Source organism: Hipposideros armiger, unplaced genomic scaffold, assembly GCF_001890085.2.
Source record: "Hipposideros armiger isolate ML-2016 unplaced genomic scaffold, ASM189008v1 scaffold_141, whole genome shotgun sequence".
Lineage (NCBI taxonomy): Eukaryota > Metazoa > Chordata > Mammalia > Chiroptera > Hipposideridae > Hipposideros > Hipposideros armiger.
In genome coordinates this window covers 2,904,884-2,929,426 of record NW_017731491.1, presented here as the reverse complement: position 1 = coordinate 2,929,426, position 24,543 = coordinate 2,904,884, and the positions used below count along the sequence as shown (strand labels likewise).

The window sequence follows — 24,543 nt, the reverse complement described above, 5'->3', positions numbered from 1 at the left end:
TTCAGCATCTTAGCTGTGGAGGGCAGTGTCACTGGCCCTCATATGTGGGATCCGAACCGGGGCCCTCTGGCATCCCAAGCGAGTTCTTAACCATCGCACCACTGGGCCGGCCCGAGATGTTCTTTTTTTTAGTGTAAATGACCTAGCTGCTCCTAGACATCCTCCCGTTCCTACTTACTTAGGTGGGAGATGTTGATGATTGTCTGAATTGATAGGATTTCTTTATTTTTCTAATAGCTTTTTATTTCACTCCACGAGATGTATGCAAAAGAATGGCCCAAATATAAACCCAGCTAAATGATGGAAAAGGAATATCAGACAAAACATTAGATCTGAGATGGATTGACATGTCATTTGTTTGCTCAACTCTTAAGGGAAGCAGGGTGTGGTATGGAAAGAGGGGCACTTCGGAGTCAGTCATCCTAAGGACCAGTCTTGAGTGTGGCACTTACCAGCTGTGAGGCTTTAGATAATTTTCTCAGCTTTACTAAGACTGATTTTCCTCTCTTTTAAAAAAGAGGGATAAAAGAGGGTGCCATACTTTGGATGGTTGTCGTACAGGTTAGCAATAATGCATGCAAAGTGACTGGCACCTTGTGGACAGTAAATGATAGGTACTCTCATTGTTATGAAGCCTGGCGTAATGGATAAGGTGATGAGGGTGGCTGGTGTGATCTCTCTCTCTGTTTTTCTTCCCTGCACCCGTCACTACTTGTTATAATCATACCTGACCACTGCAATTAGATTTTAGTTTGTGCTTTTTACAGTTACTAGCCCCATGGGGACATTTTTGCAGTTTATCCAAACCCTGTCAGTTGATTTTGAATAGAGTGTGACACTTAACTGATTTGTTTTTAAACCAGACCCAGCATTGAAGGTCTTTGTCATACCTGTGACTGTACCATTTTAAGCAATTCAGTGAAGATCTATTGACTAGATACCAATGTTGAAGTAAGGCGGGGAGGCTTCAGCTTTTGTTGTTACATCAGGTTCAGCCTCCACGGTGTTAGAATGATTGATATTTTAACCATGGGTCACAGGTGTGTCCTTCCAAATGCCATCCATAATAGTAATAATGTATTCAGCAGCAGCAGAGCAGAAGTCATTCTGGGAAAATCTAATATGAGCCTGTTGACAATAGGCTGTTTTGTGAAGCTGGATGTGTTAAACAAACAACAAAGACTGATGGAATAAATTGCTAATTTCCACGTGAGAGCTAATTTTAGTTCCTGCGCCTCCCTGTGATCTCAGAAATGAGAGTGAAAGGAGATCTTGCCTGTGTTCAGGATTTTTTACTGTCCCAGGGCACTGAAGTGACCTAGATATTTAACTAGTAAAGTCGGATGACTAGACTTTGCCCTACAAAAAGATTTCCAACCCTCAGATCAGTGTCTGTATTTTCTTAGAAGTAAGAAAAACACTCATTTTGCTAATAGAGCCTAAGAATCAACTCTTCGTTGATTTTTCAGCTTGTTTTCTTCCATTACAGCAGCCTCTGCTTGATGTCTTGTACTTTTTGGTGATTAAGACATAGTTCCGGGCCGGCCGAGTGCCGCCTTGGTTAATTAAGAGCTGGCTTTGGACGCCAGAGAGCCCCGGTTCGGATCCCACATATGAGGGCCAGTGACACTGCCCTCTACAGCTAAGATGCTGAACAACAGCTCAACCTGGAGCTGGGCTGCCGTGAGTCGCTGGCGATGGCATAGGCTGCAGCCCCTGTGGCAGTGGGTTGCCATGGGCTACTGTGTGTAGCCAGCAGCCAGCGTGAGTGGCCAGCAGCCGCAGTGAGCGGCCATCCAGAAGCCGGCGACTGATGTGTCTCGCCCGAGAAGAGCGCAATGATGGTGCCAACTTGGGCCAGTGAAGCAACGTCCTCCACAACTAGACTGAAGAACAAAAGGACAGCAACTTGTCTGTTCCCCTTCTCCCAAATCCCCAGCGCTGTTCCCCTCCCCCAATTCCCCATAAAAATCTTTAAGAAGAAAAAAAAAGACATCGTTCCTTATTAGTAAATCGTATGTTCTAGTCCATCAAAGTGAATACATATAAACCTTTAACTAGGACAGGGATCTGCATTTAACAGATTGATCTGGGTAGTTTCTTACTATTTTGCAGGGAGAATTTTGGGTTCTTAGGTTAATTTAGGGTTATCTGTAATGGACATTTCTACTGTTCCAGGATCTTTGCTTTTGTACATTATTATCTAGTTGCTTATTTGACCCATGGAGGTGTCAATTTTTTTTTACAAATTCTTAAACTCAATCATGGACAGGAATAAGTTGGTGGAAAATACAACAGAAGTCAATGGGTTTGGTTTTTGGTTCTGTTCAACACCAATTATTATTATTAATTATTATTATATTTGAATTCAGTTAAATACTCCTCCTGTGCTTTGGACTCATACCCTCCCCTCATCTGAGGAACCTTATAGTCTGCTATTCCTTCTCGCAGATATTTAATCCCTCTTTGTCAACTAGCTTCTTCCCTTTGACTTTTAAAAAAATTGAGCTATAACTCACATACCGTTTTAAAATCACCGTTTTAAAGTATAGGGTTCAGTTGTGTGGTCACAGCACTGTCTAATTCCAGAACATTTCCATCACCCCAGAAGAAACCCCATACCATTAAGCAGTCCCTCCCCACTCTCTTCTCTTCAGACCCGGGCAACTACCAATCTGCTTTCTGTCTACAAATCTGCATGTTTTGGACATTTCATGTAAATGGAATCATAATATGCGGCCTTTGTGATTTAGCATTGATTTTTAAACATGGTTAAGTCTTCCATTAAAAAACTATTAATAAAACCCCTCCATGAACCCTTTCACTTTCGTGGCCTCATTTCTCTTCTCCTTACACAATTCAGCTTTTTGAAGAATTGTCTGTATTTACTATCTCCACTTTTTTTTTTCACAGCATCCTAATCTTTAGCTCATTCCAAGGTAGTTTCTAATTCTACCACTACCAGAGCAGCTCTTGAAAAGGTCTCCAGTGATCTCACGTCACTCCGTCCAGTTTCGGTTCTTCAGTTGGCTTCTGAAAAACAGGTCACTCTTCTCACACTGCTTTCCTTCAGGGACACACACCCTCTTCCCTGGGCTTCCTTGGCACTGCACCACTCTCGTCTAGTTTTCCTTCTTCCACCCTTTCTGTCTCCTTGTGACTTCCTCTGTAATGATCGTATTTACAGCCACTAAAGGGGTCTTCAAGGCTTAGTGTTCAGCTCTTTTCTTCTCACCATGTATTTTCTCCCGACGCACTCTCTATGCCAGGGCCTCACTTGTTGGCTTGCAGATCACGTACACGTCTATTTCTCCGGACCAGCTTTCTGAGCTCTGTACCTAGAGATCACTGCTTACTCAATGTCTCCACTTAGGTGTCTCAGGTACAGCTCAGAATTATGACATTGCTCCTCAAAAATGATTCTATGCCAGAGTCCCCACTTTCAGTGACTGGCACTGCCTATCCTGTTGAACAATACAGACCCATAGGAGATATCGGTGAATGCATCCTCCCTCGCCTCACATATCAATCCATTGCCAAATCTTGTAAATTTTTCCTCCTAAATATCTCTTAATTCCTTTCACGTACCCCTACCTTTGTTATTGCCACCCTTATCCAGCCTCTTAACTCAAATACAGTTGTTTTCTAATGAGCATCTCTGCTTCGACTCAGGCCATCTTTATTCCATACCCGATTTAAATCCTTAATAATTTTCTGGTGTGATTATAATACCTTTAACTTTCACTTTCAAGTAGAGTCCCGGATTAGATGATAAATTTATGTGGTTACCCTAATTATAAGGCCCTACGCAGTCTGGCCCCATTCTACCTCTTCAGCCTCATCTTGAACTGTGCATGCTTACCTTGCGCTCTGCTTTTCAGACTCATTGGCCACCTCTCAGTCCCTGGACTTCCCCATAAGTTCTCTCCTGCCTCAGGGCCTTTGTACCTGCGATTTTCTTTACCTAAGACTCTAGAATGCCGTGTTCAATTCCCCTGGTTCTTTCCTTTGTTAATTATTATTCTACTCTCAGCTCTTAGCTCGGTTACCTCCTCAGAGAAGCTTTCTCCGACCTTCCTAAGGCAGTTCCACTTATTACGTAGGTTTCATAGCACCTTGTACCTACCTTTTACAGCATTTGTCACAGTGACAACTTTACATGTGTTTGAGTGATTTTTGAGGTAATACCTACCCTCTACCAGACCGTCAGCCTCATGAAAGGAGAGGTTATGTCTGTATTTGCTTACAGCAATATCTCCAGCATTTTACACAATGCCTGGCACATAGCTGACACATAATAAATATCTGCTGAATGAATAAAGGAATGAATGCTAGCTGTCGCTTCTTAAAAATTCTAACCTATTCTATATAACTCCAAAGAGAATGAAACATTTTTATGCTTTATCTTTTAAAGTGTGGAAGTGGCCAAGTACCCCAGCAATCTTTTTTTTTTTAAGATTTTTATTGGGGAATTGGGGGAGGGGAACAACATTGGGGAATCGGGGAAGGGGAACAGTCAAGTTGCTGTCCTTTTGTTCTTCAGTCTAGTTGTGGAGGACGTTGCTTCACTGGCCCATGTTGGTATTATGATCATTGCGCTCTTCCTGGCTGAGGCAGTTGGTCACCGGCCATTGGACGGCCACTAATGGCGGCTCACGCTGGCTGCCGGCCACTCATGGTAGCTCACGGCAGCCCACTGCAGCCCCACTGCAGCCTACGCTGTCGCCATCCACTCACGGCAGCCTAGCTGCAGGTCGAGCTGTTGTTCACAATCTTAGCTGTAGAGGGCGCAGCGTCACTGGCCCATGTGGGAACCGAACTGGCGGCCCTGCTGCTCAGAGCTCGTGCTCCCGAGCCAACTCTTAACCAATTGAGCCACTTGGCCGGCCCAGTACCCCAACTTTTTAAAAAAATTCTATTTACAATAGGGGGTACAGCTTGTCAGCCTCTGAGTTGTATAGGCTTACAGTTGCTTATTACCCACATAGATTTTAGGAATTGGGGAAATTTCATATAAAATTACAGGTGGCTGGTTCATTTGAGAATTTTAGAGATATGACAAAACTGGGCAGGCAAACCCACTTGACATTTATTACCTAGAACGGAGTGGTGGTCATACCCTTTGAAATGGTCATTGGTGTCATCTGGCATAGTGCTACTGAAAGTGTGGTCACTGAATTGGCTGCTCAGCCACAAACTCTTTGTTACTCTCCACAGAGATAAAGACTTTACACCACACATTTACTTTGGCAGACCTTTTGGTTGCGTGACTTTCTTCCGTGTTTTAATTTACGTTCTAGCCCAAACTCCATGACTTGTCAGGGACTGGCATTTTGAGTAGCACTTTGTAAATATTTGAGTTCACAATCCCTGATGTTCACAATTTTATTTAAAATCCCAGTGCAAAATAACATTCAGAAGTTGTAGGACAGTAATTAAGTCAATATGTACTGCTTTTAGGTAATATTGTTCAACTTTATTTTATAAGGTATCTGTTGGGTTGTTGGAAAAGTCATGACCTATTTTTCTGTTTTTTGTTGCAAAAATACATCATGACTTTTCCAACAACCCAGTAGTTCCTTTGATAGAAAAATTCTGAAATTTTACATTTCAGATTTTAAGGCTTTGAACATAGACATATTGGGATATATTTCTTTTCTGTGTTTAGCAATGAAATTTAGAAATAGATGGGACTATTATAGAATAAAGAATGTAAATTTACTTGAATACCTTAGTATGGTACTCAGATGTGAACTTCTTTCCATGTGTAAAAATAGACTCTCATTGCTGTGTCACTGAAGAAATGGAGTTGGCCTGTCTTTTTCACATGCTTGACTGACTGATTTCATAGGAGTAAAAATATAATATTCTTGTTAGAATTAAAAATGAAATAAAGTTTTTATAGATTCCATATCTTGTCATTGCTTTACATCATTTAGCTTGTTGAACCTGAGTGTATACTGCTTTTAATTGAGGAAGAAATACAAAGGTAGTGCAACTCTTTTTTTTTTAATGTGAAAATTTATTGAAGCAATTGCTGTGTAACTGAGTGAAGCAGAAATGGGTTCCTAGTTGCTTGCCCATGGATTAGCTCTCTTTTATCAACACCCACAAATGACAAAATTAATATTTCTCTACTTCTGATGTCTAGGAATAGACTTAATACCCCTTTAAATAGACAGTATATTTTAGTGAGACTTTTCATTGCTAGCATGTATTTACACAATAAATTTCCACTTCTACTGTTTTATAGAAACTGGTCTTTAAAAGATCATCAATTCCTGGCTAAATGTAAAGTCAGTTACCTTTGGCATTATTGTTCTCCCAACTCTGTTCCAGCATTTTGTATTTTTTACCGTTCCTGCAGTTTCTTCTTTATCTCATTTAATGCTATTTTTTTTCCTTATAGGATATTGACTGCTAATTCTTTTTGACTTGAAGTTGACTGGTATACTTTTGCATAAGCTTTAATTTTCAATCTTTGGATCACTTTTTTTTTTTTTTAAATTTTAATTAGTTTCACTGACCTGAGGAACGCCATCAGATAGCTCTGGTTGTGAGCCTGTGAGCCTGAGTAGACCGTTTACTCCTAGACTGTGGGATCTTGGTGTATGGAGCTGGTTTTTGCATGTCTCTATCTGTGTTTTGTTAGAAGGATAGGCAAGCAGTTCTTACAACTGGCTACTTTTACTATGATGAGCTTCGCTCGGTTTTCACACCTCTGGTTATTTTCTGTATACTCAACTTCAAACAGGGTATTATCATTTTCTAGTATTTTAGCCATTATCATGTTGCAGACTTCTTGTTCTTTCATGTCTTCAAGCCCAGGTGGCACACTTTACTTCTTCCATGTAAGTCACCAAACAAAAGTATACTTCAAAGAAATTGGATCCAAATACAGTGGCAAGATTGTGGACATTCATGCAATTCTGCATATGGTGCTTGGCTACTTTTGTCAAGAACTGGCACAGGTACTTGAGGAGGCCATAGTGGGCATCTGGCAGCTCTTTTATTAGGTCTCTTAAGTTACTCTCCTGAGCATCATTTCTGTCATCAGTCTTGACGTGGCTTCTTCTTTATATCCTTAGTTATAGGACTTCTGTTCAGCCGGAATTCAGATGGTTCTCCAGGTTGATGGTTCTATAATTTAGTTGTAATTTTAATGTGTTTATGGGAAGAGACAGGCCCAGTGTTTATCTACTCCGCCATCTTGGATCTGGATCACTTTGTTTTAGACATACTCGTAGTTTTTGTTTATAGCATACTTTATTATAGTTAATTTTGGTTATGGTCTAATCTGAGTCTTATAATACGAGTTTACTATTTACATGTATTCAGTTCACATTTGTTTTATACTGTGTTTTGATTGCATTTTTTTCTTTACACTGCATGATCTGGTTTTTCATCTCTTTTTTTAACCACATGACTTTATTTGATTATATTATTTCTCCAAAATTAAGAGTCTAAGTTTCTGAACTCCCACACTAGAACATTTTTGCTGTGGGTAATAGAGGAGCTTGGGTTCATGGCACCTGCCTGAATTTTCCATGGTAACCTAGTGGATAGAGCATTCCTCCTATCTTGGCACTCAAGCATTGGGTATTGAGCTTTTCAAAATGATTAGGCATTTGATGACCCAGAATGGAACAGAAAAGAAGATTGGACAGATCAAAAGCTGTTTGAGGATAGCCAGTTGTCTGACCGTACAACTTTAGACCAGAATTTTGAGCAGACAGTTCTAAAGCTCTTTTTACCTTTCGTAGTTCAGTCCCATCTACTAGCTTTCTGCTCTCTTTTCATTGTCCTATTTATAAATATGATCTGTTGGCTTTCTTTTTAAAATTTTCACTTTAGCAGCACTTCATCATCAGAATAGTTACATTGGCACATGTTTCTTAAAAAGTTAAACTTAAATATATTATATGGTCCATTCCTAGGTATCTACCCAAGATAAATCAAAACACATTCATATGAAGACTTGTATGTGAATATTTATAGCAGTATTATTCATGATAGCCAAAAAGTAGAAACAATTCAAAAGCCCATTAGGTGGCGAATGGATAAACAAACCACAAATGTGGTTATCTGTACAATGAAACATTACTCAGCCATAAAAAAATGAAGTACTGATACACGTTACACCATGGATGATCCTCATAAACGTTGGGTTAAGTGAAACAATCCAGACAAAAAGAAGACATAGTTTATGATTTCGTTTATATGAAATGTTCACAAAAGGCAAATCTATGGAGACAGAAAGGACACTAGTGGTTGCCTGGAACTGAGGGTAGAAACAAGGAATGACTTCCAAATGGGCATGAGGTTTCTTTTTTGGGGTGATGGACATGCTCTAAAATTGGACTGTGGTGATGGTTGCATAACTCTGTGAATATACTAAGAACTATTGAATTGTATACTTTAAGTGAATTTTATAGTATGTAAATTATACCTCAGTATAGCTGCTAAAAATAGTCACATTTAAAATTTGATGTCTGTAACATTTGTTATATTTAAGTATATTCATCCTATTTTCATTATTAAACATTTTTGCTGCTTTCTGTCCACTTATAAGTTTGATTTTCAAAGAATGCTAATGTCAAATCATGTTAATTGATAATAGTAAAAATGGCCAGCATTTCTAAAATAGTCATTATTATGCTAAGTGGTTTTCACAGCACTAGGATGTAGGTACCATTATTCCCATTTTACAGCTAAAGAAACAATGCTCAGCTTGTCCTAAGTTACATAACTAAGTAAGGAGACAGTGAGGCAGGGATTGGAATGGAGGCACTCTTGTCCTCTGTGCTTCATGTATGAAAATGCAGTGTTTGGGGTGGATATGTGTACTGCCTGTCCTATACTATGAGAGTGTTGGACACCCCTTTGCATATGCCACTCTGCTGCGTACTCTACACAGTTATTATGTGTGATCTCCTAGGAAATTCAAATGGGTGTTTGGTATTGACTGGCTGCCATAGAGCTTGCACAGCATAGCGAGTCTTACTAATCAATTTTACTTTTTTTTCTCCACCCCTCAGTCTTAATTTTAAAGACCCTGAAGCAGTCAGAGCTCTGACTTGTACTCTCCTAAAGGAAGATTTTGGACTTTCTATTGATATTCCGTTGGAGAGACTAATTCCCACAGTTCCCTTGAGGCTCAACTATATTCATTGGGTGGAAGATCTGATTGGTCATCAGGACTCTGACAAAAGTATTCTCCGAAGAGGAATTGACATAGGTATATGGTTTTAAATTCCTTTTTTGGCTAAACCTAAGTTTCATAAATTTTGCAAGGTTGAATTCTTTGTGAACTTCTCTTTTGGATATTTGTCATGTGAAAGAAGCTGGCTACAGATATTATTTGCAACACCTGGGCTTTTCTGCCATTGGTTTCTCTTGAGAAGGGATTGTCAGCACCAAACAGGGAGCAGCGGGGTAAGAGAGAGAATGAAAGTGAGGCTCTTGTTTTATTAGCTTTTCAGATTACCACGTTGATGTCTGTGTCTATGTATTATTTTTACACTGAATTATTTGATGTTAGTCACGTAGACCCGATATTGGGATTTTGTAGGGATGGCTATTTAATAAAAGATCATGTGGGCCTGAATACTTTCAGGAACCTCTTAGATGATTATTCGTAGAGGGTATTGAATCCAAAATTAAAGGGAGGGGGGAAAAAAGTCATCGAGTTAAGTAAGATGTCCTCTTAATTATAAACTTCTACAATAGAGAAGACAGCCCAGTTTGATTCATTTAAGAGTGTAAGTGGATATACAGAAGGAAATGAAGCCAGCGTATGTTTTTAAAATTATAAATGTATGTTTGTTATAGCCAATGTTTTCATTTGATAGGGTTTAATTTTTTATTTTAATTTTGTGACCTTTACCAGTCCTTTATGAGAAAAACTGAATTAAAAACTCTGACCCCATTTCTAAATAAAGTATAGTTAATAGGAAACACAATTTCCTATTAGTAGTAAATGTTTAACTTCAACATGTGCATGCATTTTTAGTCCTCAGCACACACGACCTTTTCAGCAGCATTTATTGACCGACTGCTCCTTTCTTCTTTATGCACCTTCTCCATTGGCTTCCATGACACCAGACTCTTCTGGGTTTCCTCTTTCATTTCTAGTCACTCTTCTTCCCCTCCAGACTTACTTGCTTGTGTCTGGCCACTAGATATTGCTAATCCTTACAGGTCAGTCTTTAGCCCTTTTCTTATTCAGCACCCTACTTCTAGGCAATTTCATCCGCCTTTATGACTTTATTTTCCATTTCCATACAAATAACCTACAAATTTATATATTTCTCCAACTCAGATTACTTTTCTTGAGCTCTAGTCCCATATATGTGAGGAACTTGAATATCTCAAAAACATCTCAGACTTTGCCATGTCCAAAACCAGACTCATATTCTTTCTTCCTAATCTTGGTCCTCTTCCTTTGTTTCTTGTTTCAGTGAGTCCACCACAATCCACCCTGTCATCCTTGATATTTACTTCTCCCCATCCTCACTGAGAATGTCTATTACCATTTCCTGTTGATTTTCTCTTAAGTCATGTACTTCTCTCCATCTCCACTGCCACCATCCCAGTCCAAGTCACCATTATCTCTCCGGGTCTATAAAATAGCTTCTCAGCTACTCTGTTCTCACCCACTGTGTTGCCTCCATCCCATTCTCCAAAAAGCATGTCTCAGCTCATATCTGATCATATCTTTAATACTTTCATAGCTTCCTATTGCTTTGTGATAAACACCAAAACCTTGACTTGGCCTGTGAGAATTTCCATTGTCTGATTCCTGCCCTCTGACCTAGGCCTTCTAAGCCTCCTCTTAGGTGCTTCTCTTTCGTGCGCTTTGCACTTTTCTTTAGCTCTTCTGTTGAGGCACCTTGACCCCCGGCCTTTCTACATGTTGTTTCCTGTGAGTAGAGCTTCCCCACCTTCACCTTATTCTCATTAATATTGTAGTTGTTTACTCAAGCCTTATTTTCTCAGGAAAGCCTTCTCTCACCTTTTTTTTTTTTTTAAAGATTTTTATTGGGGAATTGGGGGGATGGGAACAGACAAGTTGCTGTCGTTTTGTTCTTCAGTCTAGTTGTGGAGGACGTTGCTTCACTGGCCCAAGTTGCACCATCATTGCGCTCTTCCCGGGCGAGGCAGATCAGTCGCCGGCTTCTGGACGGCTGCTCACTGCAGCTGCTGGCCGCTCACGCTGGCTGCTGGCTACATACGGTAGCCCATGGCAACCCACTGCCACAGGGGCTGCAGCCTACGCCGTCACTGGCGACTCATGGCGGCCCAGCTCCAGGTTGAGCTGTTGTTCAGCATCTTAGATGTGGAGGGCAGTGTTACTGGCCCTCATATGTGGGATCCGAACCAGGGACCTCTGGTGTCCCAAGCCAGTTCTTAACCATCACGCCACTCAACCGGCCCTCTCACCTTTTAACGTAAGACAGGTTCCTTGATTATTAGCTTTAGAAAACCATGTTTCTTCCTTTGTGGCTTTTTTTGTTTGTTTGTTTGTTTGTTTGTTTGTTTGTTTGTTTGATTGTTTAGTTTCTAACTAAGCATTCACTTGTCTGATTTGATTAATGTCTTTGTCTACCATTAGATTGCAAAGTACAGAGCCTGTTACTTTTTTACTTACCATAAAATCCCAAGGCCTAGCAAAATTTCTGGTATGTAGTAGGTATCTAACAAATAATTTGTTGAATGTTGATAGGTAAATACATCAGTCTTTCAACATTCAAAATTCCAAACACTCCATATGACCTAAGCACTATATAAAAATAAAGGGGTTCAACAAAAACTTCAGCCCTTTTATGTTCATGGCAGAAGATTGGCTGATGGGATATAGAGAAAACCTAAAAAGCTTGACAGCCTATTTGGTACTCATTTATTTTAATTATGCCCCAAACCTTTTAAAATAACACTTGGGGATATAGGAGGTTAATGGATTTTACTTCTTCGTAAGGGGCACTGGAGCTAAAATCACATTCATTCTAATTAGGGTTTTATATAAAGTCTTCCCCCAGACTCCATCAGTTTGCTCTAATTCTATGATTATACACGTTCCAATTTTATTTATCGTTAAAAGGATTATTACCCATTTAAAAATATCATTCAGCTTTCTGAGGGGACTGGGATGTTAGAAGGCAAGTCTTTTGGTCTTCAGAGTTGAGAAACTTGATGTTTTTGGCGGAAGGCAGGTCTTTTACCTGCATTTATTACTTTGGAGGTACCTGATCGTTAGACAACTGGAGAAAAGTGTAGTTTTTTTTCTTTTTTCTTTTAAATGAATTCGAAATATGAAGAAAGGGGCAGTTGTGTGAGAATCAGGGGCCTGAGATCTGGTCTGGAATTTTTTCCTACGGAGCTGAAAGTGCTACTTAAATGTCCTTATTCTGAATGACTCTGGCTTCCCAAAATGGCTAGCTGGGGCTCAGTAACTGGGGCTTCTGAGAGGAGCCTGAGCATCCTTTATCACCCCTTCTTTCACCACTTCACACATCCCCAGGTAGGTGTTTGTCCAGTAGCCTCGGGCCTGGATGCTATTAGGTAAACCTGATAGAAAGTGTAGCAATCCCTGTGACCGTCAAAGAGCTTAAATGTTCTGACCATCATTGTTGTAATGTCTTCTACTAACCCGTTCAGAATACTGCACGAGAAAGCAGTTAGATGAGCCTGGGTTTCTCCTGGGTTAGAAGTATCCCTAGCCTCCACGCTTCCTGCCAAATCCTTAGAAGGCTACACGGGCACCAAGGTGTGGCCAGGGGAAAGCAAACCTGGAGTGGCTGGTATGGGCTGACTTCTGTAGGCCTTCCGGAGAAACACTGGCTTTTCTTCTCTTGAATATATTTTTTAAGATCTTATTGGCCAAGATTAGTCAATGATCGTAAAAGCAATATTTGTAGTTAATATGTAGTTCAGTCCATGGTGAGGAGTTCTGCATACAAGTTTAGGACCAAACCCTAGTTGTCAAAGAATAGTTTTTGGGGACCGGCCCAGTGGCTCATTTGGTTAAGAGCTTGCTCAAGAGTGCGAGCTCTGAGCAACAGGGTCACTGGTTCAATTCCCACATGGGCCAGTAAGCTGCGCCCAAGCTGAGCTGCCACTGAGCTGCCCAGTTGGTGAGAGCACGTGCTCCTAACAAGGTTGCCTGTTCCAGATGGTGGGCTACGTCGGCCCGCAACTAAAGACTGAACTCAGCACCTTGGGCTGAGCTGCCACACGGATGGCTCAGGGGATAGAGCGTGCCCTCTTAACGAGGCTGCTAGTTCGACTACTGCCTGGGATGGTGGCTACGCCCACCCCACCCACAACTAATTGAACACAGCACGTTGAGCTGAGCAGCGTGGCACGGCTGTACTTGGAGCTGAGCTAGCTGCGCCCTCCACAACTAAGATTGAAGAACAACAACCTGGCTGTTCTCCTCCCCCAATTCCCCAATTTTTAAAAAAAGAGTAGTTTTTGCCTGGAACATTTGCTTCTTAATGTCTCCCTTGAAACTATGGTGGGTCAAGTCAATGGTTGATGTTTTAGATCTGGATCAAATGTCTTTCCATGTCTCCACATCTAAGAAATGAATTCCCTCTTTAGTTTAAAAAATGTTTTTATTTCTGGTTTTCTTCAAGTAACAGCTTATAGATATGTTGGGAATTGGGTGGTTTTTGTGATGTTTTTATGATATCAGAAATATTTTGTACCTTTTTTTTTTCCCTACTTTTGGAGACTGGATGTCCATTGATCTACTTTAAGATATCACTGTGGTGTTTTAACAAATAGCATTGATTTCTTTTAGGAAAATCAAGTTTTGTGTGAGATTTAAAATGAAGACTTTTTATAAAACAAAATGTTTTCACAATTTTCAGTTAATCAGTCATGTATTATTCCTTGATCACCAGCCAATTATGCGCATTTCATTTTACATACAACATACAAAAGAAGAGGACAGCATGATTTATATCCTCTAGGAAATTTGAATATAATTATGAGGTAAGATTAAAACATATGAAAAGACTAGAGAACACAGTAGCCACAGTATGTATATAATCAGGCACCAGCTTGTGGTTTAAACATTCTAAGAGAAGAATGGTGTTTTTGCTTATTATTCTCACCTCTTCCTTAGGCATGTGCAATATGTTTTAAATTTTCATTTTACTAGGTACTGGGGCATCCTGCATCTATCCTTTACTTGGAAGTACCTTAAATGGCTGGTATTTCCTTGCAACAGAAGTAGATGATATGTGCTTCAACTATGCAAAGAAAAATGTGGAACAGAATAACTTATCTGATCTTATAAAAGGTTAGCTCTACAGAATAAATAACTCTTTTAAGCTTTATTAACCTGTCTGTCTAATGTAACACATCTCATTATCTTTTCCTTTAATATACAAACTTTGGTAATTTTTTTAAAAATCTGGTACATTGTAACTGAGTTTGCTGTTTTGTTATCAGAATTAATTCAGAAAGAAATAGTGTAAATAGAGTAGATCCTCATAATTCATGGATTCTGTATTTGTGGATTTGCCTACTTGGGGTTATTGATTTTTAAGCCCCAAATCAATACTCATGGTACTTTTGTGGTCATCCACAGACACATGCAGAGTCACCCGCTGTGCATGTTCCCAGCTGAAGATGAACAAGGCAGTGCTTTGCCTTCTTCTTTCAACTCTCGTGCTATAAACAAGTGTTCTTTTCATGGTCTATTTAGTACCTTTTTTTTTTTTTCATTTTTGTTTTTTCTTGGTGATTTTGCTGTTCAAAATGGTCCCTAAACTTAAGTGCTGTCCAGCGTTCCTAAGTTCAGGAAGGCTGTGATATGCCTTAGAGAGAAAATGCATGTGTGAGATAAGCTTCATTCAGACCTGAGTTAGAGTACTGTATTGTTGACTGTGAGTTCAGTGTTAATGAATCAGCAATATGTACTAAATGAGGCGTCTTTAAACAGAAACGTACATAAAATAAGGTTATATAGTGATGAGTTGGCAAAAATGTTGAACCAGAGGCTCGCAGTTACCTAGCCCTGTATGTGTCCTTGGAGCCACTGGTTCAGTATTCACTAATTCAGTGATTGTGATGACTTTATAGAACACAAATATATGTTCAAATGCTGCGAATAATGAGAATCAACTGTATTAGAAGTAACCTAGTCACCAAGATTTTAAAAGGAAGAAAATCCTACTTACTGTTGATTAAACTTTACCTCCTTTTTTATTTCGGTACTTGGAATTGTGCTACAAATACTCAAATTTCCTTAATGATCAGTTACTTTATTTTTATGCTTATTATTTTTTTTATTATTAAAGAGACTTCATGTTTCTTTATGGAAGAAATAGGCTTTTCTTACTAGTGTCAAACATATCATTATAAGGAGAGATACTAAAATTGTTAATGCATTTTTTCTTTTTTAGTTATCCATTCCTGTATTAACAAATTTCTCCGAAATCTAGCAGCTTTAAACAATAAACATTTATTATGTAGGAGTCTCAGTGGGTCAGGAATTTGAGCGTAGCCTAGCTGGGTGGTTCTGGCTCAGAGTCTTTCCTGAGGCTGCCATTATCTGAAGAACTGACTGGAAGATTTGCTTCCAAGATAGCTCCCTTACATGGCTATTGGCAGGAAGCCTTCGTTCGTTGCCATGTGGATCTCTTCTAAGGGGTACTTGACCATCCCTTACAGCATGTCAGCTGGCTTCTCCTAGACCAAGTAATTCAAGAGGTAGGACAAGGAGGAAGCCATATTGCTTCTTATGACCTCAGAAGTTACACCCTGTCACACTTCATCATCTTCTGTCCTATAAAGCAGTCAGTGAGTGCAGCCTATACTTAAGGGGAGGGACATCAAACTCCACTTTTTGAGGGGACTAGTGTCAAAGAATTTGGACATATTTGAAAACTGCCACAGCATTAATATTAGTTAACAATTGTGTTTTTTCTCCCAGTGGTAAAAGTACCACAGAAGACGCTCCTGATGGATGCTCTTAAAGAAGAATCTGAGATAATCTATGACTTTTGCATGTGCAATCCTCCCTTTTTTGCCAATCAATTGGAAGCCAAGGTAAGATATCTTCTGCTTTAAAGTAAATGAGTATTTATCTAATTTCACCATGTTTGCAAAAGTAAAAGCAAAGAGCAACTTTTATATTGGAAGCTGTATCAATTAGGATGCTTTTGGTATCAAGCACCTGAAAACCCAATTCAGACTGACTTAACAAGAAAGCTTGTTGGCTTATCTAGCTGAGAAATCCAGTAGTAGTGTGGACTTCAGAAACAGTTTGATCAAGGAGTTCATAGTAGTTCAAAGCTGAGGCTTTTTTTTTTTTTTTCAGGTTTCTCTTGGCTCTGACCTGGCCCTTGGTTGTTTTCGTTCTCGGGCTGGTTTTCTTGTGCCAGAGTAATATTGGGGAGGGGGAGAGGATGAGGAGAGAGCTCTTTTCCTCCCCAAACCATTAAACATTTGGGTTTCCTCTGATGGGACCAACTTAGGTCACAGTCTGCTTCTGCATTGGGCTTATTGGCTTAGGGAGGAAGGTCACTGTTTTTACTGCCATCTATCATTTGATAGTAAACATGTCTGATTTAGTCTTCCCAACTTGAAATGAAAAATATATTTGCTTATGAATATGGAAAGAGATATACATTGGATAAAAACAATAAACTATTAAAAAAGTCAATGCTATAAAATATTGATTTAAACCAAGTTTTCCTTTATGTAGTTAATTCCCTATTAATAGAAAGTGAGTAATATTTATCAGAAGGAAATGAGGGGGTGTGTATGCATAAAGCTTTGAAAGAATAAATTGTTTTTAGAATCCCTTATATGCCCTAAAAGTACCATTTACATACCTCTTAACAAAATAAATCCCAGATGGATTAAATTTTTTTTTTATTTAAGAAGAGCAAGTTGGACAGAAATTTATTAGCAATACCAATGTTCTAGATTGGAATGTAAAGTAGATTAAGAAATCTAGGGCCGGCTGAGTGGCACATTGGTTAAGAGCTGGCTTGGGGTGCTAGCTCTGAGCAGCAGGGCCCCGGCTCGGATCCCACATGAGGGCCAGTGACGCTGCACCCTCTATAGCTAAGATGGTGAACAACAGCTCAACCTGGAGCTGGACTCCGGTGAGTCACCGGCAACGGCGTAGGCTGCAGCCCCTGCTGCAGTGGGCTGCCGTGAGCTACTGTGCGTGGCCGGCAGCCAGTGTGAGCTGCCGTGAGCCGCTGTGAGCAGCCGTCCAATGACCAGCAATCGACTGCCTCACCCGGGAAGAATGCAATGATCGCAGTACCAACATGGGCCAGTGAAGCAACGTCCTCCACAACTAGACTGAAGAACAAAAGGATAGCAACTTGTCTGTTCCCCTTCCCCGATTCCCCAATGCTGTTCCCTCCCCCAATTCCCCAATAAAATCTTTAAAAAAAAAAAATCTAAATTTTAGCCTTCAATGCAGATAAATTATAAGAACTAAAACAAAACAGTCACATTCTGGAGTTTTTTTGTTGTTTTTTTCAACATTGAGATATATAAAAGTACACATGCCATAATGCCGTAAATATAAACTATGGATTTTCCAAAGTGAACACACCTGTGGAGCCAGCATCCAGATGAAGAAATACAGTATTACTAGCATTAGAACTAAGTATCTTTTTGTAACAGCTTTATTGAGATATAATTCACATACCATACAGTTCATCCACTTAAAAGGTAGAATCATTTTTAGTAAATTGACAGAGTTGTGCAGCCACCACCACAATTTTAGAACATTTTCATCACCGCTCTCCTCCCCCCCCCCAAAAAAAAACCACATGCCCATTAGCAGTTACTCTTAATTTCTCTATAGCCCCCTTTGTCCTAGGGAACCATGAGTCTACTTTCTGTTTCTATGGATTTGCCTGTTTTGGACATTTCATATAAGTGGAATTATATAATACAAGGTCTTTCACTAAGTAATGTATTTTCAAGGTCCATCCATATTGTACCATCTATCAGTACTTCATTTCTTTTTATTTCTGAATAATTTTCTGTTGTATGGAAATAATCACATTTTACTTATCCATTCATTAGTTGATGGACATTTGGGTTGTTTCCACTTTTTGGAGATGCTGCTGTGAGCACTCATGTACAAGTGTTTGTGTGGACCTGTTTTTATTTCTTTTAGATACATACCTACGAGTGGAATTACTAGGTCATATGATAACTCAGTGTTTTACCAGTCCATTTTCCAAAATGGCTGCACCATTTTTCATTCCTCCACCAGCCGTGTACTCGTATGAAGGTTCCAGTTTCTCCACATCCTTGTCAACACTTATCATCTATCTTCTTGACTATAGCCATCCTAATGGATATAAAGTGGTATCGCACTATAGTTTTGATATGCATTTCTCTGATGGCTAATGATGTGAAAATCTTTTCATGTGCTTTTTGGTCATTTGTAATTCTTCTTTGGAGAAATGCCTATTTAAATCCTTTGCCCATTTAAAGATTGGGTTATTTTTCTTTTTATTATTATTGTAAGGATTTTTTGTGTATTCTAGATACAAGTCCCTTATTAGATGTATTATTTGCAAACATTTTCTCTCATTCTCTGAGTTGTCTTTTCACATTCTTGATGATGTCCTTTGCAGCTCAAAAGTTTTTTAATTTCGAGGCAGTCTAATTTATCTATTTGTTCTTTTGTTGTTTATGCTTTTGGTGTCATATTTAGGAAAGTATTGTCTAATCCAAGGTCATGAAGATGTACTCCTATGTTTTCTTCTAAGACCTTTATAGTTTTAGCTTTTATATTTAGATCTTGATCCATTTGAGTTATTTTTTTCATATGGTGTGAGGTAGGACTGGATTAAATATTTAAATTTAAAAGGTAAAGCTATGAAAGTACTAGAAGAAAACACAAGTAAATATTTATATAAATCTTTGGGTGGAGTATTTTCTGTGCATGATACCAAGACAAAACATAAAGAAAAAGTTTCAGAAAATTTTTGTATGTTTTATCACAAACAAACTTGGAAGGTAAAAGACCCTGGGAAGGTGGTGGTTTAAAATGTAATATTGCAATGATTATTTGATTTTTAAATCCTAAATCTAGCATGATATTTGGAAACTAAAATTACGTCTAAGCATTCTTACTTAGAACTCAATTGTAGTGGAAGACTTGGTCTTCAGGTGTAAAAATGTTTCACCACGGTTTTTTTTGTTGTTGTTCAGGGAGTAAATTCTCGAAATCCTCGAAGACCTCCACCTAGTTCTGTAAACACAGGAGGTATCACAGAGATCATGGCAGAAGGAGGTGAATTAGAGTTTGTTAAAAGAATTATCCATGACAGTTTACAACTTAAAAAAAGATTAAGGTAAGTTGGTTATTACAATATGGAGTATTTTCCCTCTGTGTAATTCTGAAAAAAACCATGTCACTTAGAGTACATGTAATCACAGTGGTCTAAAGAATAAACACATAAAAACTGAAAAGGTAGCCGTCTGTAAAGACCCTGTTTCTGAGGATGCTCTCATGCCTTTAATTTATTTGCATTTCCTGTAATCTAGACTACATGGAAAGAAAGGAGGAAAATACCATATGATCGTATTGTCTTCATTTCGGTACTGTGATGGAACAAAACTGATTCAAATATGGCTTTTGATTAGAAAACAGATGGGTTCAGATCTGTCCCATGAACCAGAATAAATTTGTTGCCTAGTCCTTGAAGCAATTTATGTTCTTGGCATCAGTATCCCAAACAATGACAGATGTGAGGACATTGAGCTGTCAAGAACTTAATGAAGGGAAACTGAGATCACTAACCAGTGCCAGAGGAGAGTTAAGTCTGTTCCTTTTTAAAAGCTAATTATTTTGGACAACACACCTATTATTAAGCAGCATAAGGTACTCAAAAAGAGCTATTTGTCTTGCTTGACTTCTCACCCTGCCAAGTGTAGTTCAAATGATGGATAATGCGGTAGTTCAAAACTAAAAGGGGCTTTCAACCGTACGATTTAGCTTTGGGACATAGAGAAGATTTTTTAAAATTGTGCTAAAATACTCATAACAAAATTTACCATCTTATCCATTTTTAATGTGTACGGAACAACTTCCCATACCCCTCTCCCCCCAACCCCTGGCAACCACCATTCTACTTTTTTTCTCAAAGAATTCGACTAATCTGGGTACCTCATGTAAGTGGAACCATAATGGTTTTTGTCCTTTTGTGCCTGGCTTCTTTCACTTAGCATTATGTTCTCAATGTTCATCCATGTTATAGTGTGTGCCACAATTTCCTGTTTAAGGCTGAAGACTATCCCATTGTATGACTGCACCACATTTTGTTTATCCCATTCATCTGTTGATGGACACTTGGGTGGCTTCCACCTTTTGGCTATTGTGGATAATGTTGCTATGAACACGGGTGTGCAAATATCTCCTAAGACCCTGCTTTCAGTTCTTTTGGATATATTCCCAGAAGCAGAATTGCTGAATAGGGAAGACTCTTTTTCTTTCTTTTTTTTTTTTTTTAGATTTTATAGGTGTTTAAAGCTGCAGCTTTTAGAAAAAAGCCAATTCCAAAATCAACAAATATCCTAATTTGTTAAGTGTGAGTTTATTTAAATATTTGTGGAAAGCAACTGGATTGTTGGATGGTCTGTCTTAGAAAATTTACACATTGTTGAAGCCAAAAGATTAATAAATGTTTGCTTTAAATTGATTCCTTCAAAGATACATTAAGGTATGAAGAAGAATGAGATTTAGTTATGCTGAGCACTGAGAAGAATCTGAGTAAGTACAATGAACTTAAAGAAGGTAGCAGAGCCTGAAACTCATGAAAAGAGGTAACCAGGGCCATGTGACCATTTCAGCATCTGTCAGCTTTTTAGGGGACTGGAGCTAACCAGGAGAATGGGGAAGGTTGTTTTCCAGAGGCATTTAACAGTAAATTTCTATTATTTCCAAAGTCCCATTGGAACTACAAAAATATGTTTTAAAGGAACACCATCTAAGAAAGAGAAATTGATCAGTATTTTCCAAGTCTGCCTGTACCTGGCTCTGTGGCAGCCCCCAAACTGAATGAAAGGTATATGTTTGCTAGGAATGATAAATTGCTAGAGCCTGTCATGTTTCTTGAGAGTTGACTATTTTAAGGTTGGTGTCAACCTTACCTACCTCGTTAATGATGTATTTAAAAACAGGCTTCAGTAGTCTTGTCTGCTGTGTTAGGACTCAAGCAAGTTGAGAGGGACAATAAAAGAAAGGGTAGAAATGAAGTGATTTTTATTGAAACTAGAATAAAGCATGTTTTTTGAAAGAGTATTACTTGCAAATATTGTTTACAATTTCACATCATACTGTGACCACTTTCATTTGTACATATTACCTGTTCATGTCCTCCTGCATAATTGTGTAGTTGACATAATATTTTTACCACTGTGCAATTCTCAAATTTTAGCATGCTGTGGAAACTATATTTTGAAGCTCCAAAAAATAAGGGATTAAAAACAAGTATTTTAATCCATCTGCTTCTTATCCCTCTAGATTTTTTTTCTTGTTCCTGGAGAAGTGTGGAAACGAAGCAAAATTTGTAACATTATATGGTGAAATAAGTTCAGTTTGTTAGACTGCTTCCAGTGATGGCACCCAAGATGCCTCACCTGTAGCAGCTGCAGTTTTGTATCTTAAGGAGTTTTGCAGCTGGGAGGCGTTGGTGGGGGTCATTGTGCAGCCTCTTAGTTGTACAGATTAGAGACTTGGGACCAACATCTCCTGGTTCTGGTCCAGTGCTCTTTCTACCACCCTGTGCAGCCTCAGCAGCCCAGCCTGCAATAGGACTTCATTAGACAACTTTTTTTTTAATTGAGCTATAATTGACATATAACATTATTAGACAGCCATTCTATCATTGATGAAAATTTGCAAGTGCTTGTCATTCTTACCGTTCACTTTTTGTACCTGTGATTTGAGCTTACTTAATATCATTTTCGTTTTTAGAGACTCACTCGCCTAACCTTCTAAATAAATTAGCAGACTTTATCAAACTCCTCATGGCCTAGATTCCACTCTTGTCAGTGGTTAGTATGTCTATAGCTGATGCCCTTTATGGAAGTGATTTTATGATTTTTCTGGGTACTAGAGATCTGTATCTAACAGAGTTCCCACTTAGTACTGGTTTCACCCATTCTCCCTCTTTTTGTGTTTTACTTTCCATTCTCTACCCCCTGCCAGATGATGGATACTTCTTAGATTGAGGTGTAATCCACGTAATTATGATGGACAATAAATTTAGTAATCTGGGCTTTTTGAAATATGATTCTTTGACTTAAATTTTGTTTAAAACTTGGTGAATCTCATTGGTAAAATAGGATAACAATAGCTACCTCATAGGATAGTCATAGAATTAAATGAGTGTATATTTGATGTAATTAATAATAATAATATTAAATAGGATCATCTTAACTCTTGACGTTTTTGGGGAATCCAGTAGATTTAAGTGCTAAGGTCCATGGTGTTGAAAGGAAATGTTACAGGAATTTGTTATTTCATATTAATGTAGAGCTTCCCCTCCCTTTTGTTTGTTTATTTTTTTTTAGCTGAGCCATCCTGCTACCTGTTGGCAGCTCAGTGGCTACTCAGCTCAGGCTGGACTCGAACTGTTTTTTTTTAAACTAGGTACTAGTGTAGTTATGGGGTACTAGAAGTAATAGTTGCAAAGAACAATTGCAGCTGAGCTTTTAGTTAATTCTCTAGCTGAAAGACTGTCCAGTTCTATGAATTTGACTTGCCTTTCTAAAAGGATAAGCTGCTTCATTTTCCTTGTCTATAAGATTGGATTAATACCATTTACAGTATTCAATATCCAAAGAACATAGGAGCCAACTCAAGTCATATATAGGGTAGTATAAGTTCAGAATGAATAATGACAATAATGGTTTACAACCCACTGAATAAAATAAGCAAGTGAAATACATTAGGGGGATAGAGGAGGTGTTCTTCGTTATAGTAGAATGCCAACTAAGTGTATAAAGAATAATGAAGTTAGAAAAAAAAAACATCGTTTTGCACTCATTATAGTAATAGTTGATTTGTGGAAGAATTAACAGTGGAAAATTTGAAGAGAAACAGGGCCTTTACATCGTTTCAAAGTATCTTCCCACAGATGACTTATAATTACAAAGAGAAATAGGGTAACTTTACAGTGGAGAAACTTGGGGGATACCACTTTGACCAGGTGATCACCTCCTGATTCGAGGCCCCTAGAAGGTCACAACAGCACCTCTCTGCTCTTCATGCCCAAAGCGATAACCTGAATCTTAACTATGAGGCAACTACAGACACACCACCTTTAGGGATTTTGTCAGACTATCCTTCAAAAATATTAAGGTCACGAAAGTAAAAAAAGACCTAAGAACTGTTCCAGATTGAGAGACTAAAGAGACTTGACACGTAAATGATCCTAGATTGGATCTTGCATCAAGGGAGAAAAATTGTCATGAAAGACATTATTGGGATAATTGGTGAAATTTGGATATGAACTGTATTCCAGTAATAATATTGTATGGGTGTTAAATTTTCTCAATATGATCACTGTTCTGTGGTTATGAAAGAGAATGCCCATATTTTTGAAACATACATGTCAAAATATTTAGGGTTAAAAGGGCATGATGATGTCTGTATCTAACTCTCAAATGGTTTAGAAAAAACCACAAACACATAGAGCGAGGAAATGGAGCAATTGGTGAATCTGGGTGAGGAGTATACCACAATCATTTGTACTAATCTTGCAACTCCTGTACATTTGAAATTATTTCAGAATTCTTTTTCTTGAAACCTGTTTTAGAGGAATTGCTAAATGCTGTAATGAGTAGAGTGCTGCTTTCTTTCATCATTAAAATAGTATAATGGGTTCAGAGTCTCTTGGGTAGCTAGAGCTTCCTTTTCATTTTTTTTTTCTCCTTGGATTTTGATTAGTTGTCACAAGATGCCTGTTGAGAGTAACTAGGATCTATTGGGTAGGCAATTTTTTTTAAGTGAAGTTAACACAGAATTTTTAATACACCCAGTTACTTATGGTTTTTCTGTAAGAAGCATAACTGTTGCAAAAAATAGTAAATATATTGATGAGATTAAACCTTAAAAAGATTCACCTTATAGCAAGGGTTTAAAGAAATATGAGCATAAAGTACCAATGACATTTAACTATTAGAAGCCTTACTTATTAAATATTTGCTTTCCCTCATTGCCTGAGGAAATTTATAGTATCTTTTGTCTCTGTTTTGGGCCATTTCTTGGTTTCTGCTGACTGATCTAATCTGTTCAGGAACGCTAATTTTAAAGGAAAGGTGTTAACCTATTTTATACTGTTACTATGTGAGCACCAATTAGTCTTAATTTCTTTTTCTTCATCTTGTTCCTAACATACCAAAGACTTTTAATTCCTGGTTTCTCCATTTATATACTATCTTTTTAAACAGATCATATTCTTTTTCTTCCGAACATTTTAAAACCACCAAATGAAACTGATTATGCTCCAAGTAAATTTACCCAGGTTTCTTTAAAGT

The 24,543-nt window shown here is 38.4% G+C and overlaps 1 protein-coding gene across 2 annotated transcripts in view; it reads left to right on the top strand.

Annotated features, from left to right (window-relative positions):
• The window catches only part of METTL16 (methyltransferase 16, RNA N6-adenosine), a 67,103-nt gene that overhangs the window by 14,231 nt on the left and 28,329 nt on the right, over positions 1–24,543 (top strand). Inside the window, exons 3-6 of one of the 2 annotated variants that reach the window (XM_019650501.1) lie at positions 9,039–9,238; positions 14,168–14,308; positions 15,947–16,062; positions 19,210–19,352. In XM_019650501.1, coding sequence (XP_019506046.1) covers positions 9,039–9,238; positions 14,168–14,308; positions 15,947–16,062; positions 19,210–19,352 — 600 coding nt within the window. The remainder of the gene's footprint in view (positions 1–9,038; positions 9,239–14,167; positions 14,309–15,946; positions 16,063–19,209; positions 19,353–24,543) is intronic. The other variant, XM_019650502.1, reaches the window with a different exon arrangement.